Genomic DNA, 17666 nt, shown 5'->3' on the forward strand with positions numbered 1-17666 from the left:
ATCCTCTTTAAATTGTGGTGCCCTGAACTGGACACAGTGGGACTATTCCTTCCTTTGACCTGGACACTACAAGCTGTTGACTGTGGCTAACATCATGTCTGTAGAGTCAATCACAAGATTTCAGGCTCAGATGTGTACCCAGGACTCCTCTCACAGCGGGTGCTATGCGTTCAGTCTGGGCCAGCCCAAGTCAATTGGACGCGCAAAGGAGAAAATCCAAACAGATCTACTATGCCTTTGCCCAGATGCGTTAATGTCCACCGGGACATTCTCCAGTGCGAACCTCAGGGCAGATGACAGGTCATAACTGTGGCTCTGAAGAGCTGCATCAATTATAAACAAACCTCAGATCACTAAAGGGAGACCTTTCTTCCATTTCCAGAAGGGTCGCCACCGTTTTCTCTTGTAGCGGAAGCGACAAAGAGCTCTGTGGACACAGCAGCCTCGCTGCCTCCGACTCACCTTTCATGATCCTCCCCCTGAGAAGAACTGCGACCCCCGCGACCCAGTCCGAGCCGCTTCTACCGAAACAAGCAAGCGAGCGAGGGAGGTTTGACTCCAGTAGGCCTTGCAGGTGAAGAGGCGCAGCTTGCCAGACGTCTCTGGTCCTCGAGGATGGAGCTCAGAGGGTCGCGCCACATCCCAGCAGCGCATCCCAGAGACACCGGACGCGGCTCGGGGAACAGAGCATCGCGGCTCCGGAGCGTGGAGTGGACATCCTTTCCCCGCACCCGGCTCCACAGCAGCCTGGAGAAGCGGGTCCTCGCTTCCATCCAGCGCTGCTATAAGTGGGCCATTTTTTCACCTGGCCATCGGTGCGCCGAGGGAGGTGGCGGCGAGACTCACCCCTTCAGTGCCCCATGAAGGTGGCTGGGTTCTCCTTCCTCCTCCTGGCTAAACACCCACCCCCTGCCTGGCTCCCCTCGTCCCAGAGAGTGGCCTTCAGTCAGTGCGCAAAGAGCCGCATCTCTGCTGCCTCGAGGGCGCACGGCTCTCTCTCCTCTCCTGCGTGCTCCCCCTGGTCCACTGCCCAGACAAACTTCCTCGCGCTTTCAAAACAGGGCGAGTGGCTCCTCTATATGCCAGCCGCCTCTCCGGCTGGCTGGAGCCTTCCCTCCCATGGCCGCTGCCCCCAAATCCAGCAGGGGGTGGGGGTGGGGGAGGGAGGGGAGGAAAGGGAGGCGAGGCGGCGTTGGAGCTTTGCCGAAATATGCGCTGGGTCCCCTCCCTCCAGCCCTAATTGCTAACAAATGTCCTCTTCACCGGGAAGGGGGGAGAGGAGGGGGAGAGAAAGAGGCAAGCAGGAGGCAGGCAGTGTTTTTTTTTTGGGGGGGGGGGTTGATGTGGGGATCCGGGGTCTCCCCACCCCCCAAGCATGCCCTTTCTGGGGGGGCCTAAGAATAGCCTGCTGGGTCAGGCCAATGGCCTACCTAGTTCAGTGTCCTGTCCTCATAGGAGCCAACCAGATTCATGTGGAAAAATCTGCAGGCAGGATTTGAACTCAAGAGCAATACTGTACTCTCACCTCCTGCAGCTTCCAGCAACTGGGATTCAGAAGCATCTCGACCATGGAGGTCTTCTTGTTGTTGTTTAGTCGTTTAGTTGTGTCCGACTCTTCATGGGCCCCTGGACCAGAGCACGCCAGGCACTCCTGTCTTCCACTGCCTCCCGCAGTTTGGTCAAACTCATGCTGGTAGCTTCCAGAACACTGTCCCACCATCTTGTCCTCTGTTGTCCCTTTCTCCTTGCGCCCTCCATCTTTCCCAACATCAGGGTCTTTTCCAGGGAGTCTTCTCTTCTCATGAGGTGGCCAAAGTCTTGGAGCCTCAGCTTCAGGATCTGTCCTTCCAGTGAGCACTCAGGGCTGATTTCCTTCAGAATGGAGAGGTTTGATCTTCTTGCAGTCATAGAATCATAGAATCATAGAGTTGGAAGAGACCACAAGGGCCATCGAGTCCAACCCCCTGCCAAGCAGGAAACACCATCAGAGCACTCCTGACATATGGTTGTCAAGCCTCTGCTTCAAGACCTCCAAAGAAGGAGACTCCACCACACTCCTTGGCAGCAAATTCCACTGTTGAACAGCTCTTACTGTCAGGAAGTTCTTCCTAATGTTTAGGTGGAATCTTCTTTCTTGTAGTTTGGATCCATTGCTCCGTGTCCGCTTCTCTGGAGCAGCAGAAAACAACCTTTCTCCCTCCTCTATGTGACATCCTTTTATATATTTGAACATGGCTATCATATCACCCCTTAACCTCCTCTTCTCCAGGCTAAACATGCCCAGCTCCCTTAGCCGTTCTTCATAAGGCATCGTTTCCAGGCCTTTGACCATTTGTTTATCATCCAAAGCACACTCAACACACTTTTAAAATCACATGACTTCCCCAAAGAACATTGGGAACTGTAGTTTACCCTTCACACAGCTACGGTTCCCAGCTTTCTTAACCAACTGCAGTTCCCAGGATTCTTGGGGGCCGTGTGCATTGAATTTGCTTTAAATACGTTGCGTGTGGAGCCTCAGTTTCCCCTCTGTAAAGTGGCAGCAAAAGTGACTTGCTCGGCACAATGGAGGCTGCAGACTCCTTTGAAATAAGGAGCATTGTATCCCCTAGAATAGTGATTTCTTCGACAGGTCAAGGTCTTAGAAAAATGATACTGTCTTGGTACACAGTGTGTTGGTTGAGTTGATTGAAAGTTTGGGGGCCCTTCAAACAAAGTCATATTTTGGGGGAAGCGACGCCACTCAGCCTTTTTAAAAACTCACTGTCATCCTGACATACTTGTGTAGACACACAACAGCACACACATGTAAACACACAAATGCCCTTATGCAGATGCGTTACAGACCCTATACGTAAATGTGCATTTATCACAGTTTTACATTTATCTCTTTCCGAGTCTCTTGAAATGGCGATTTCTAGAGCTTGTGGCCAGATGCCCATTTCTTTTATTTAAAGAAGGAATTAAAATCTTGTAGAGGTGCCAGCTCTAACGTTCTGGAACAGATTGAGAACATGTTCATATTTTTAAAAACTGCAGCCATCATCACTTCAAGCCTTAGGGACCTTCGGTGGGGTTGAGTTTGTAGACGTCCTTTCTGGATTTGTGCCTTACAAGTTGTTTTCACAAACTTTGGTTTCTAAGGAACACACACACAAAACCAAAGATAGCCTTGCTGGTCCATAAGGAAAATCTCAAAATCAATAACTGGTCTTTACTAGGCCAAGCAAAACATCCCAAAATAGTGTCCAAGCATTCAAGTTCTCCATTACTCTTCACTGGGATGGTAAATGAAGTGAAGGGGGTGGGGGCAGGAAAAAGATGGAAGATGGGAGGAGGCATTCGAATTAGGCTCTTTGTGGGACCATGCAGATTTCAGGTAGCACCCATGACAAGGTTCGGCAAGGCTTACCGGACATGGGCCGGATCATTCCCACAGAGATCCTCCGTGGGCCTGACTGGCGCAGCGTGATGCCGGAAATAGTGTCTGCGCATGTCCGCGGTGCCGGAAATCACTTCTGCACATGCCCAGACGCCTGCACAGAAGTGATTTTCGGCATCTGGGCATGTGCAGAAGTGATTTCCGGAGCCGTAGAAGGGAGTCCCTGCGCTGTGCTGTGCTGCGCTGCTTTAGCGCAGCGCACGGGGACTCACCAAGTGGGTGGCTTGGTCCGCTTCTGGCCCATGGGCCTTAGGTTGCTGACCTCTGACCTAGGACTTCTGGGAAGAAAGAGCATACAATACAGACTGTCTTGCCAGAGTGGTGCATGCTTTACTTATCTCTCGCTTGGACTACTGTAATGCGCTCTATGTGGGGCTACCTTTGAAGGTGACCCAGAAACTACAACTAATCCAGAATACGGCAGCTAGACTGGTGACTGGGAGTGTCTCCACCTCCATTGTTCTGCCTGGACACTGAGGTCCAGCGCCAAGGGCCTTCTGGCGGTTCCCTCCCTATGAGAAGCCAAGTTACAGGGAACCAGGCAGAGGGCCTTCTCGGTGGTGGCACCCGCCCTGTGGAATGCCCTCCCACCAGATGTCAAAGAGAAAAACAACTACCAGACTTTTAGAAGACATCTGATATATATATATCTGACATATATATCTGACATATATCATATATATCAGATATATATCAGATATATATATCTATTAGACAGCAACTGATGAATTCCTTCTTTCGGTCCATGATAGAAAGTGTTCTTTCATACTGTATTATGGTGTGGTACGCTGGTTTGACAGCCACAGACAGAAAGTCTCTACAGAGGGTGGTGAAGACAGCGCATGATATCATGGGCTGTCCCCTGACTCCTCTAGATGTCATCGCAGGAAACCATTGCCTCAGAAGAGCGAGGAACATTCTCAGCGATGACTCACACCCTGGCCAGCACCTTTTAAATCTCCTGCCCTCAGGCAGGATATATAGAAGCATGATAAGCTGCACCAACAGGTTAAATAACAGTTTTTACCCATGGGCCGTGAGGCTGCTGAATGGAAGACAGCAACATTGCAGCTGACGTTCAGGGTTGGTGGTTGTAGGACAGCACACAGAGTGTAACAAGGGCAGAGAGATTGTGGGGGTGGGGAGGGGGGCTTGTTTAATCTCACTGTAAACAAGTCATATGAGGGACGCAAGTGGTGCAGTGGGTTAAACCACAGAGCCTAGGACTTGCCGATCAGAAGGTAGGCGATTCGAATCCCCATGACGGGGTGAGCTCCCGTTGCTCGGTCCCTGCTCCTGCCAACCTAGCAGCTCGAAAGCACGTCAAAGTGCAAGTAGATAAGTAGGTACCGCTCCGGCGGGAAGGTAAACGGCATTTCCGTGCGCTGCTCTGGTTCGCCAGAAGCGGCTTAGTCATGCTGGCCACATGACCCAGAAGCTGTACGCCGGCTCCCTCGGCCATTAAAGCGAGATGAGCGCCGCAACCCCAGAGTCGGCCACGACTGGACCTAATGGTCAGGGGTCCCTTTACCTTTAAACAAGTTGTACAGTGACAATAAAGTATTTCTATTTCTATTAATGGGCATCTGGTTGCCCTCTGGGATAAAAGGAAGCCAGACTTTTGGGACCCCCTTGGCTGACCCAGTGGCTGCAGTGCTCTCCTGGTGATCTTTCTTGCAACAGGCTAACAAGAGACCCTCGTTCCCACAGAGGACTTGAGCGCTTGGGGCTGCTGCCCTCTGCTGACAGAAGGGAGGCCCATCAGGAAATGGAGACTCACTTTCAAGCCCCCACCCCCAAACCTTGCTCAGTCTTTTCCTCCTCTCCCCACAACCCCAGCCTCTGTGGTCCTGCCCCCTTTCAGGTGATTACTGAATTCAGCAGCCACACAGCCGCTCAGAATCTCAGCCACCTTGTCAGCTGCTGAACACATCTTGTGCATTTCAGGGGACTGGACTAGACGACCGTTGAGGTCCCTTCCAGCCCTACAAATCTACAATTCTGTGAGTGGCCCCAGCTAGGCCAAAAGCTCTGCTCTCTGACCACACCAGCATTTCCTGCATCTGAGAAGGAAGGGCTCATCTTGCCACCATAGGAGTGAGTCGCACTCAATGAATTTCATGCGCCGCGTTGGATTTTGTAGTTATTTGTGCGCCGTAGTGCGAACGACCCACCTACAGCTACACTCTTTTGGATTTGCTTCCTGAGACACACACACGAGAGAAGGGGTGGTGAAAGAAGAAACACCCCGGTGCATCTGCAGTAGTGAAACTGGACGCCTTCATCTGCCCTGCCTACAACGAAACATGTCTCTCCTGTATCGGCCTCTACAGCCACAGCAGGTGCAGAAACTCTCCAACGGTTTGCTTTTACCTGTAAAGGCACACTCCTCCACTGTCTGCCAAGAGAGACGGATGCCCACAACAATAATAGCTGCCCCTGGCTCCAGAGGGCAGTCTTTGGTGATGCCCCACTGTGCACCTAAGAAGAGCAACACATTGCAAGGGGTTGAACGAGATGGCCCTTTGGGTGTGGGATATAATCCACTGGGAGCAGTCAAGTACAACATTCCTTGTTTTCCTAGAGTGGACATGCAAGGGGATGTTTGGTCCAGCCAGTGGAAACTTCTTGTTCCTCCTGGGTTGGAGCATCCTTCCTCTTGCATGTGACTAGAGGTGGGCGTGTCCTTACCTGTCCAGGTAACAAAAAGGACAAGGCGAGCAGCACACTCTCTCTTTTTGACTCCCTTCTTCGTTGGACCAGCTTTTAACTAGGACTGGTCTGCTAGCTCTCAGCTAGCAGCAGCACTGGGATTATTCCCCCATATGGGGTAGATCCACATGTACATATTTGTAACTAAGTCTGCCTTCAGGATTCCAACTGTGAACTGATGTGAGTAAACTTCTTTTATTGACTTTGAATAAGATTGCTGTGTCTTTACAGTGGTACCTTGGGTTACAGACGCTTCAGAGTACAAACGCTTCAGGTTATAGACTCCGCTAACCCAGGAATAGTACCTCGGGTTAAGAACTTTGTTTCAGGATGAGAACAGAAATCACACGGTGGCAGCGGGAGGCCCCATTAGCTAAAGTGGTGTTTCAGGTTAAGAACAGTTTCAGGTTAAGAACGGACCTCTGGAACGAATTAAGTTCTTAACCCGAGGTACCAATGTATTCTTTTAAGAGGGATTCAAGGGAACTTACTAGAAACTATACAATTCAATCTGAGGCAGACTGAATTGTGTAATAGTGAGAGGCTCACACGAGCCTGCAACCAGCTATCTGTTGTGCATGCAAAAAGGGGAATGTAAACTCTGCTAAGTAAAGGAACTTGCTAGTACAAGTTTTTGTTGTTGTTTAGCACGCCAGGCACTCCTGTCTTCCACTGCCTCCCGCAGTTTGGTCAAACTCATGCTGGCAGCTTCGAGAACACTGTCCCACCATCTCGTCCTCTGTTGTCCCCTTCTCCTTGTGCCCTCCATCTTTCCCAGTATCAGGGTATTTTCCAGGGAGTCTTCTCTTCTCCTGAGGTGCCCAAAGTCTTGGAGCCTCAGCTTCAGGATCTGTCCTTCCAGTGAGCACTCAGGGCTGATTTCCTTCAGAATGGAGAGGTTGGATCTTCTTGCAGTCCCTGGGACTCTCCAGAGTCTCCTCCAGCACCATAATTCAAAAGCATCAATTCTTTGGCGATCAGCCTTCTTTATGGTCCAGCTCTCACTTCCATACATCACTACTGGGAAAACCAGAGCTTGAACTATATGGACCTTTGTTGGCAAGGTGATGACTCCATGGACAAAGACAACAGCACAAGTTAGGAAGGATATTAATAAACAATATATCCTCTCCTGCCACCCTCAACATCCCCACATCTAGAATCTTATGATGCTATCCAGGGAGGTTTCCAAGGTGTATATGTGTGTCCCCTTCTGCAGAATTCCCCTCTCTCAGATCTGACAAACCCCAAAGCCAGACAGATCTTGTGATTTGGCAAGAGATCAGTTGCCACAGCTGAGCAAGGATTTCTTTTATTTTTAGCCCTGTGCCCCAGTTTCACTTCCACCACTGGACGTGCGGACCTCAGCATCCTCACAGCTGCCTGACTGCTGCAGCCACAACCACTGCTGTCCCTTTGAACTGACCCAGACTCTCACCCACAACCCGATTCTTTGGGTTATCACAGGTTCTTGTGGAGATGGTATTATTATCATTATGATTAGGGTTACTAATGGTATGTGAGAGATTTTACTTTCTTGGGCTCCATGATCACTGCAGATGGTGACAGCAGTCACGAAATTAAGAGATGCCTGCTTCTTGGGAGAAAAGCAATGACAAACCTAGACAGCATCTTAAAAAGCAGAGACATCACCTTGCCAACAAAGGTCCGTATAGTTAAAGCTATGGTTTTCCCAGTAGTGATGTATGGAAGTGAGAGCTGGACCATAAAAAAGGCTGATCACCAAAGAACTGATGCTTTTGAATTATGGTGCTGGAGGAGACTCTTGAGAGTCCCATGGACTACAAGAAGATCAAACCTATCCATTCTGAAGGAAATCAGCCCTGAGTGCTCACTGGAAGGACAGATCCTGAAGCTGAGGCTCCAAGACTTTGGCCACCTCATGAGAAGAGAAGACTCCCTGGAAAAGACCCTGATGTTGGGAAAGATGGAGGGCACAAGGAGAAGGGGAAGGGGACGACGGAGGACGAGATGGTGGGACAGTGTTCTCGAAGCTACGGACATGAGTTTGACCAAACTGTGGGAGGCAGTGGAAGACAGGAGTGCCTGGCGTGCTCTGGTCCAGGGGGTCATGAAGAGTCGGACATGACTAAACGACTCAACAACAACCACAACTACTACTAATGGTATATAAAGCCCTTAACAACTTGGGAGCAGTTTACCCGGGTTCGAATCCCCGCTCAGCCATGAAGCTCACTGGGTGATTTTGTGCCCGTCTTCGTCTCTTAGCCTAACCCACCTCACAGGGTTGGTGTGAGGGTGAAATGGGGAGAACCAGGTCCGAGACGTCTCTGAGCTCCTTGGAAGAAAAACATGGCATATAAATGTAATCACAGAATTGTAGAGTTGGAACGGAGCCCCAAGGGTCATCTAATAAATAAAAATAAAACAAGCAAGATGGCGATTGTTAAGAACCCTGTCCCACCTGTTGCAAAGCTCCTATTGAAATTGATTTTGACACAGTCCCCCACGATATTCTTGTGGAAAAGAAAGCAAAATGTGGGCTGGATGAGGCAACCGTTAGGCGGATTTGTAGCTGGTTGGCAGACCAAACCCAAAGGGTGCAACTAAGATGATCAAGGGTCTAGAAGCCAAGCCTGATGAGGAATGATTGAAGGAGCTGGGTATGTTTAATAATAAATAATAATAAATTTTTATTTATACCCTGCCCTTCCCGGTTCAGAAAACCAGGCTCAGGGCAGCTAGCAACAAATTTAAAACACTTAATTGATGCAACAAAAAACCAGCATAAAATACAATATAAAGCGTGAATAACAATAAATTCAGGATTCAAAAATCAATTTAGGGGGGAAATTCATCCAATAAACATTAGATGATCACCAGGGCTAGCTGGCTAAGTTAGTCCTATTTGGGCCAGCGAGGAGACCAGGGGAGAATTAGCTGTGGGATCCCAGAGCGGGTGATCTTCATAAAAAGGGGAGCGGGAGGGAAGGAAGGGGAATAAAAGATCAGGCTAAATTGAAAGCCAGGCGGAATAGCTCTGTCTTACAGGAAGTTAAATCCTGCAGGGTCCTGGTCTCCTGGGAAAGAGCATTCCACCAGGTCGGAGCCACCACTGAGGAGGCCCTGGCCCTGGTGGAGGATAGTCTGGCTTCCTTAGGGCCCGGGACCTCTAAACTATGATTAGTGCTCACTGGAAGGACAGTTACAGATAGGTAGCCGTGTTGGTCTGCCATTGTCAAAACAAAAAAAATTCCTTCCAGTAGCACCTTAAAGACCAACTAAGTTAGTTCTTGGTATGAGCTTTCGTGTGCATGCACACAAAAGCTCATACCAAGAACTAACTTAGTTGGTCTTTAAGGTGCTACTGGAAGGAATTTTTTTTGTTTTGACACTGGAAGGACAGATCCTGAAGCTGAGGCTCCAAGACTTTGGCCACCTCATGAGAAGAGAAGACTCTCTGGAAAAGACCCTGATGTTGGGAAAGATGGAGGGCACAAGGAGAAGGGGACAACGGAGGATGAGATGGTGGGACAGTGTTCTCGAAGCTACAAACATGAGTCTGACCAAACTGCGGGAGGCAGTGGAAGACAGGAGTGCCTGGCGTGCTCTGGTCCATGGAGTCACGAAGAGGCGGACACGACTAAATGATTAAACAACAACAACAAATAATTCAGAGAGCCAGTGTGGTGTAGTGGTTAAGAGCAGTAGATTCGTAATCTGGGGAACCGGGTTCACGTCTCCGCTCCTCCACCTGCAGCTGCTGGGTGACCTTGGGCCAGCCTCACTTCTCTGAAGTCTCTCAGCCTCACTTACCCCACAGAGTGTTTGTTGTGGGGGAGGAAGGGAAAGGAGAAGTTGATCCACTTTGAGTCTCCTTCGGGTAGTGATAAAGCAGAATATCAAACAACAACAACAACAACAACAATAATAATAATAATAATAATTTTTTATTTATATCCTGCCCTCCCCAGCCGAAGCCGGGCTCAGGGCGGCTAACAACAGTAAAATAATACAACATTCTAAAATAATTTCATTATAAAATTAATTCAAATCAAATTGATCGCAACCATTGGGCTAGAGTTCTATGAGGATCACAGAAGTAGGGGGTCAGGCTGTGCCCTGGCCAAAGGCCTGGTGGAACAGCTCTGTCTTGCAGGCCCTGCGGAAAGATGTCAAGTCTCTTGTGACAGAGCGTTCCACCAGATCGGGGCCACAGCTGAAAAAGCCCTGGCTCTGGTTGAGGCCAGCCTAAGCTCTCTGTGGCCTGGGACCTTCAAGATGTTTTTATTTGAAGACTGTAAGTTTCTCTGTGGGACATATCAGGAGAGGCGGTCCCGTAGGTACGAGGGTCCTAGGCCGTATAGGGCTTTAAAGGTTAAAACCAGCACCTTGAACCTGACCCTGTACTCCACCGGGAGCCAGTGCAGCACTGGGTAAATGTGATCCCGCAGCAAGGATCCAAACTCCTCCTCCTCCTCCTCCTCTTCTTCTTCTTCATCATCATCATGTGCATGAAGAACGCTTTGGAGAGCGGGGCTTTGCGGTGATGGGGGACGGTGAGAAGGCCTGGGGGGGGCGTCGCTCTGGCTCCCCTTTTACGAATGGACCCCCCATGCTTGAACAAACAGCGGGAGTCTGGGGGAACCAGAACCGGTTTGGGGGCGCCCCGTCGGCGATGGAGCAGGAGCTACCCCTGGCGGCAGGTCGGGGAGCTGCGCTCTGGCTGCTGCTTTCCCAGGCTCCATCCCGGGCGGGCGGGGGGGGTGGAGGTTGATGTCTGTCTGCGATGAGCTCAGAGCAGCTGAGGGGGGAGGTGGAGAAGTGGGGGGGGGGGGGGAGGCGCCCGCCTATAAAAGCGCGGAGCTGCCACTGCGCCACGGATCGACCGGGCGAGGAGGACAAGCCGAGAGCGACTCGAGAGGTGATGCAGCTGCAGCGCTTTTGCAGGAAAAGTGGAGTCAGCGCGCAAAGTCGGCTGGATTTTGCGCCCCCGCATCCAAACAGCGGCTGCGGATATCTGCGCAGGCCGGGCAGGGTTTGCAAAGGGATGGGAAGCGCGCGCGCGAAAGGGGAGGCGATGATGCTTAATATTTGCAACGGCAGAATCCCCCTTCCCTTTGCGTAGCAGCGCATCCACACGTGCGCGGAGCCGGAGAGGAGAGCTCTGCAGGGCGCAGCTGCTTCGGAGTAGGTCAAGTGGGGCGGGGAGGGGTGGTGGATTCAAGAAACGACCGCCGCACATCTGCTGTGTAGGTGGATGCGGGGAAAGCCCCAGTCTGACCTGCGCGGGCACACGCGTCACGTGTGAACGCTTTCCCTTAAGGACACGGTTAGAAAACGGCTTTTTGGGGATGGTGGGAAAGGAGCGGGTCTTTGCGGGAGAACTCGGGCTGGGACGTCTTGCGTTGTTGGAGGGGTATGTGTGTGCGCGCACGCGCGTGGGTTGGTCTGTGCGCGCGTGCTCGGCGTGGGGTTTGGGGGAGAGGATGGGCTGGGTGCGCCCCCGAGACGGAGCGTGCGGGTTGCCGTAGAGTGGCATATTGATGGGAAAGAGGGCAGGCTGTGTCGCCTAGTGGTTGGGAACCTGCCTCCAGGGGCTACGCTGGAGGGAAGTGCAGTATAGTCGTGAGAACCCAGGCCTTGTGCTCCCCCCCCTTCAATTAAGAGTGTTTCACTTCCTGATACTGAACGGAGTTGGGAGCTTCCTTATCCCGAGTCAAACCGTTGTCCCACCTCTCCCTGCTCTGACTGGCAGCATCTCTCTTGGGAATTCAGACAAGGGATCCTTCAGCTGCCCTCCCCCCTGGAGATGTGGGAGGCTGCAAGGGGGGCCGTCGGTGCAGATCCTGTGCCCTGAGCCCCACCCTTGTTGCCATGCAGAATCTGCGCGCGGCCTTGAGCATGGGCAAGGCTTTGTCACCGCAGCTGAGTTGGGTCAGATTAAGCAGACCAGGTACACTGTGTTCCTTTCGTAGGCTGGGCACGGTGTCCCTGATGCAGTTTCTGGCTCCGTGGCTGCAGTTGGGAAACAATGCTTTGCTGACCCCGGAATGGCACTCGGGCAGAGAGTTGTTGACGCATCAGCGGCGGGCTTTCGCCTGGCAAGGTTTCTAGACCTCATGACCGTTCAAAACATGCCTCTGAATTCCTCTCTGGGGCTTTGGCAGAGGGAGGAAGTGTGCAGGTCTTGGCCGGTCTAGATGCCGCCATGGGGGAAACCGAGGAAGGGGAGGGCAGGGTGAAGTTTGAGGGTGTGGGCCCTGCAGCACCCCAAATTGCAAGAGGAAGGGAACCCCAATCCCTTCCAGCACCCTATCCCCTCGCCTGAGTTGCAGCCTTCATCCAGCTCAGAAAGGATATTGTAAAGCCTGGAGAAGTTTAGAAAAGGGCACACAAAATAATTGAAGAGATGGAACGACTCCATGCAGAAAGGTTGAAGCCTTTGGGGCTTTTTAGTTCAGAGAAAAGGCGAGCAGAAACAACTCTGGAGGAGGGAGGGAACCCCAAAGGTCATCCAGCTCAACCCCCGCAATGCAGGAATCGCAACTAAGCATCCTTGACAGATGGCCACCCAACCTTTGCTTGAAAGCCTCCAACCTCATGGATGCTTTAGTTGAGATACCTGCCTTGAAGGGGGTTGGTCTGGATGACCTTTGAGGTCCCCTCCAACTCGCGATGGAGAGCGTGCCGCTTTCCGAGGGAGTCTATATCACCACAGCTTTCAGCTATGAGGAAGAGGATAAAAAATTATGCCTGGCCTGCAGGAAGTGGATAGAGGACGGCATTGCTCTCTCTTTCATAACTCTAGAATTTGTGGACGTGGGTGGCGCTGTGGGTTAAACCACAGAGCCTAGGACTTGCCGATCAGAAGGTCGGCGGTTCGAATCCCCGCAATGGGGTGAGCTCCCGTTGCTCGGTCCCTGCTCCTGCCCATCTAGCAGTTCGAAAGCACGTCAAAGTGCAAGTAGATAAATAGGTACCACTCCAGCGGGAAGGTAAACGGCATTTCCGTGCGCTGCTCTGGTTCGCCAGAAGTGGCTTAGTCATGCTGGCCTCATGACCCGGAAGCTGTACGCCGGCTCCCTTGGCCAGTAAAGCGAGATAAGCGCCGAAACCCCAGAGTTGGCCACGACTGGACTTAATGGTCAGGGGTCCCTTTACCTTTAATGAAGCTGAAGGTTGGAAGATTCAGGACAGATTTTCTCAGTGCAGAAACTATGGAACTCCCTGCCACAAGAGGCTTGGATGGCTTGAAAAGAGAGTGACCTGATCCAGCAGGCTCTCCTTTGGTTCTTTTTTTTTAATGAAATCATTTTTATTTGATTTTACAAACATAAAATTATAGCAATCCAAGTGAGATTAAAACCCTGCTGTTTTCATCTGCTTGCAACGGTCTCTTAAACAAATTTCCTCCATTCTTTTTAAAAGTTTTCATCCTCTTGGTTCCTTCGCTTTCCAGTCAACTTTGCCATCTCTGCACAGTCCATCAGCTCAGCTTGGCATTCCTCCCTGGTAGGGACTGCTTCTTCTTCCCATCCCTGGGCTAGCAGCATCCATGCGGCTGTTGTCACGTACATAAAAAGTCTTTTCTGGTCTCCTTTGGAACATCTGTACCTATAATTCCTAATAGAAAAGCTTCTGGGTTTTTTGTTTCTTAACAAAAGTTATTTTAAACATTTTTTTTTACATTTCATTATATATCATCTCCCAGAAAGGGCTCTTCTTAGGTTCTGGTGAGCTCTAAAACGGGCCTTTTGCAGCTGAATAGCAACACACCAGCCGTGTCATTTCATTTTTCTGCAATTGCAGTTCTTTGTGGCAGCATTTGATACTTCTCTTCCTTCTCTCCCTCTCTCCCCCTCTTGTGCCTGGAAAATTGTTGCAGATTTTTAGGCATTTGGGGCAGCTTGTTCCTTAAGTGCAAGACCCGGGGCAGGATCCGTTTCATCTCTCACGACGGCTTTGTTCCTGCTCTGAAATGCGGTTGATTGCACCAGATAGCTGTGCTCGATTGTTCAAAGAGCAGCAGGGAAGAGTGTCAAAGGCGAGGGCTCTAGAAGGATGACAATAGTGATCATATCTCTCTTGCACACCCCCGTGAATTGGTGCCCCATTCATTTTGACACTGGGTCTTGCCTTGAAAGGCTTTCGCCCTCCTCTGTTCTCCCAAGTTTGCAGGCAATGTATTCTTCTGCGTTAATGAGAGCTAGAAACTTGCTTGGGTTTTTTAACCCAGATGTCAAAAGATTCCTGGAAGAGTATTCCTAAAGGCTGGCCAAATTTGCTCCTCTCTCCCTGCAAAAGAGCCGGTCATGTCTGCAAACAGGGAACGCTTGTTGTATTCAGAGTGCCGCAGCGGATGGCTTATTGCTATCAAATAATACAAAGATTTGAGGGATGCGGGTGGCGCTGTGGGTTAAAACACAGAGCCTAGGACTTGCCGATCAGAAGGTCGGCGGTTCAAATCCCCGCGACAGGGTGAGCTCCCATTGCTCGGTCCCTGCTCCTGCCAACCTAGCAGTTCGAAAGCACCTCAAAGTGCAAGTAGATAAATAGGTACCACTCCGGTGGGAAGGTAAACGGCATTTCCGTGCGCTGCTCTGGTTTGCCAGAAGCGGCTTAGTCATGCTGGCCACATGTTCCGGAAGCTGTACGCCGGCTCCCTTGGCCAATAAAACGAGATGAGCGCCGCAACCCCAGAGTCGTCCACGACTGGACCTAATGGTCAGGGGTCCCTTTACCTTTATCTTTTAATACAATGATCGTGCCTGTTATTGGGGTAGAAGGACTCGTCCGCATCGCAGAGCTGGCATCATGTAAGAGGCATTTGACAGTGGAACAGACTCCCTCGGAAGGTGGTGGAGGTTTTTAAGCGAAGGTTGGATGGCTCTCTATCAGGGATACTTTAGCTAAGATTCCAGCCTTGCAGGGTGTTGGACTAGATGTTAGAAACTAAAGTATATAAGCTAGGAGCCAAAATGCTTCTTAAACCAAGGTTATAGTCACCAAAGTGGAATGTCTGGCTATCGACCACTTGCAACCAAGTGAAGATGCCCAGGAGCCAGGATTGGTGCCCGGCGTCTCCACCATCTGGGGATCATTGAATCCGGGCTGTTTTCACACACTGATGCAATGTCCTGTGGAATTCTAGCAGTTCTATTTGATCCGCACAATCAGAATGAATTTCAGGAACCAAAATGCCTTTTCCGCGCAGCACGAGCAGGAGCAGTGCAAAACGCTGGAGCTCATTTTCGTCGCTCATCTTCGCTTGCCCCAACCCTCACAGTTGTGAAGAATATCCCTACATTATGAATGGTCCGTGTCAGCATTAAGAAAATGCTGGGAAAAGTGACTTTTCTTCTTTATGTACTCGAAGTTCTTAACCTAGCTCAAGGTTGTCATCTGAACTAGCCAGATATTTAACTGAGAATCAATCACAGTCCATCATTTGGAAAATAAGACTTTATTTGAGGTCCAGCTCCGAGGGCCTTCTGGAGGTTCCCTCACTGAGAGAAGCCAAGTTACAGGGAACCAGGCAGAAGGCCTTCTTGGTGGTGGCGCCTGCCCTGTGGAACGCCCTCCCATCAGATGTCAAAGAGAACAACAACTACCAGACTTTTAGAAGACATCTGAAGGCAGCCCTGTTTAGGGAAGCTTTTAATGTTTGATGCATTACTGTATTTTAATATTTTGTTGGAAGCCACCCAGAGTAGCTGGGGAAGCTCAGCCAGATGGGCGGGGTATAAATAATAAATTATTATTATTATTATTTGCCAGGGCCCACTAGAAATCAACACAGGAGCATGGGAAGAAGAGTGCAGAGAGGATTTCTGCCATCACTGAGCACCTGGCCTGGCAGGGCTTCCAGGCTGGGCTGAGCTGCTGGCTTTTCTCATTTGAGATGCAATCTGGTTGGAGAGAGGTCCAGCGATGCGCAGCCAGTTTGTGGAACGTGATCCTGGCAGATTTGTGTGGCTGGCTTCTGCATGTGAAATGCCAGCCGCTGTGAAACGCAGCCGACACCGTTCCGTGTTTTTCATCCAGGCCCTGGAATTGGAGAGGTGGTGTGGGCAGCTGTGTGGTGTTTGCGTTTGAAGGGCACGGAAGATCATTATGGTCTCTGTTTGCACAATCAAGGGCTCAGGGCTTGAATCAAGAGGGTTCTCTCTCTCTCTCTCTGTTTTTATTTTTTGTTTGCAAGTGCAGGAACAATTCCCTCCTCCTCTTCCCTGTCTGGCGCCTTATCTCTGGGAGGAATTTACTTTGTCCCAGAGCTGTTTCCCTGCTTCTTTTGTTTTGCAGCCTGGGCAGAAGGGCAGCCGTCCAACTTTGCTGGCATTCACAGCCCCCTTTCTCTGCCCTCTCTCTTTGCTCGTTTTGATGCCTCGTTGGTCCCGGAGAATAAAAACAGAGACAAAGCAGGTGCTGAGATCTCAGTTGCTGTTTCCTTCCACTGCCATTTTGCCTAAAAGGCACCAACCAATTCCGAATGATGCTTTAAAAGAGGATGAGACACATTCATAGAGGTACCGTATTTTTCGCACTATAAGACGCACTTTTCCCCTCCTAAAAAGTAAGGGGAAATGTGTGTGCGTCTTATGGAGCGAATGCAGGCGGGAGGCTCTGCTCAGCGCTCCCTTGAAAGAACCACACACACGCTCCGTGTGCTCTTTAAAGGGAGCGCGGCTCTTGGGGGAGCCTTCATCCTGCTGGATGTGTGTGCAGCTCTTGGGGGCTTTTCCCCAAGGAGGGAGAAGGGCAGCCCGTCAGTCCCTTCTCCCTCCTCGGGAAAAGCCTGCAAGCGCCGCACACACGCTCCACGCGGCTCATGAAAGGGAGCGCTGAGCAGAGCCTGGGATGCATACAGGCTCTGCTCAGCGCTCCCTTTAAAGAATATTTTTTCCCTTGCATTCCCCCTCTAAAAACTAGGTGTGTCTTATGGTCAGATGCATCTTATGGATGCAGCTGACCAGCAGCGCCTTTGGGGTAAGGTCAAATTACTGCAACCTTGCAACAGCTTGACCTCGCCCCCAAAGGTGCTGGTTTTGACCATTAAAGCGCTATGCAGCCTAGGACCCTCGTACCTACGGGACCGTATCTCCTGTTATGCCCCGTGGAGGACCTTAAGGTCCACAAATGACAATATTTTGGAGGTCCCAAGTCGCAAGGGGGTTAGACTGGTCTCTACTAGGGCCAGGGCCTTTTCAGCACTGGCCCTGACTTGGTGCAACGCTCTCTCACAAGAGACCAGGGCCCTGCAGGACTTGACATCTTTCCGCAGGGCCTGAAAGACAGAGCTGTTCCGCCTGGCCTTTAGTTTGGACTCAGTCTGACCCTTATGTTGCCCTCCCCTTATGGTTTTGATTTATGGGCTACTATAAAAATGAGGCTGCATTTTAAATTGCATTATAACCTGTATTTTAAATTGGTTTTTTTCCCTATTATGTTTTTACTGTAATTTTACTGGTGTTAGCCGCCCTGAGCCCAGCTCTGGTCGGGGAGGGCAGGGTATAAATAAAATTTATTA

General features: G+C 50.7%; 2 protein-coding genes and 1 long non-coding RNA gene across 5 annotated transcripts in view; 1 reads left to right on the forward strand and 2 right to left on the reverse strand.

Moving 5' to 3' along the window:
* The window catches only part of SCARA3 (scavenger receptor class A member 3), a 59525-nt gene extending 58388 nt beyond the window's left edge, over window positions 1-1137 (reverse strand). For both annotated transcript variants that reach the window (XR_013836571.1, XM_079968725.1), the window contains exon 1: window positions 463-1137. Coding sequence is in view for 1 of the 2 variants with exons in the window: in XM_079968725.1 (XP_079824851.1) it covers window positions 463-469 (7 nt within the window). In the remaining variant the exon portion in view is untranslated. The remainder of the gene's footprint in view (window positions 1-462) is intronic.
* LOC307212073 overlaps window positions 1-17666 on the reverse strand; it is a 198262-nt gene that overhangs the window by 71460 nt on the left and 109136 nt on the right. The window lies entirely within an intron of this gene.
* CLU (clusterin) overlaps window positions 10975-17666 on the forward strand; it is a 40930-nt gene continuing 34238 nt past the window's right edge. For both annotated transcript variants that reach the window (XM_079968836.1, XM_079968835.1), the window contains exon 1: window positions 10975-11060. The gene's annotated coding sequence lies outside the window, so the exon portion shown is untranslated. The remainder of the gene's footprint in view (window positions 11061-17666) is intronic.

Source organism: Podarcis cretensis (assembly GCF_951804945.1).
Source record: "Podarcis cretensis genome assembly, chromosome: 3".
Lineage (NCBI taxonomy): Eukaryota > Metazoa > Chordata > Lepidosauria > Squamata > Lacertidae > Podarcis > Podarcis cretensis.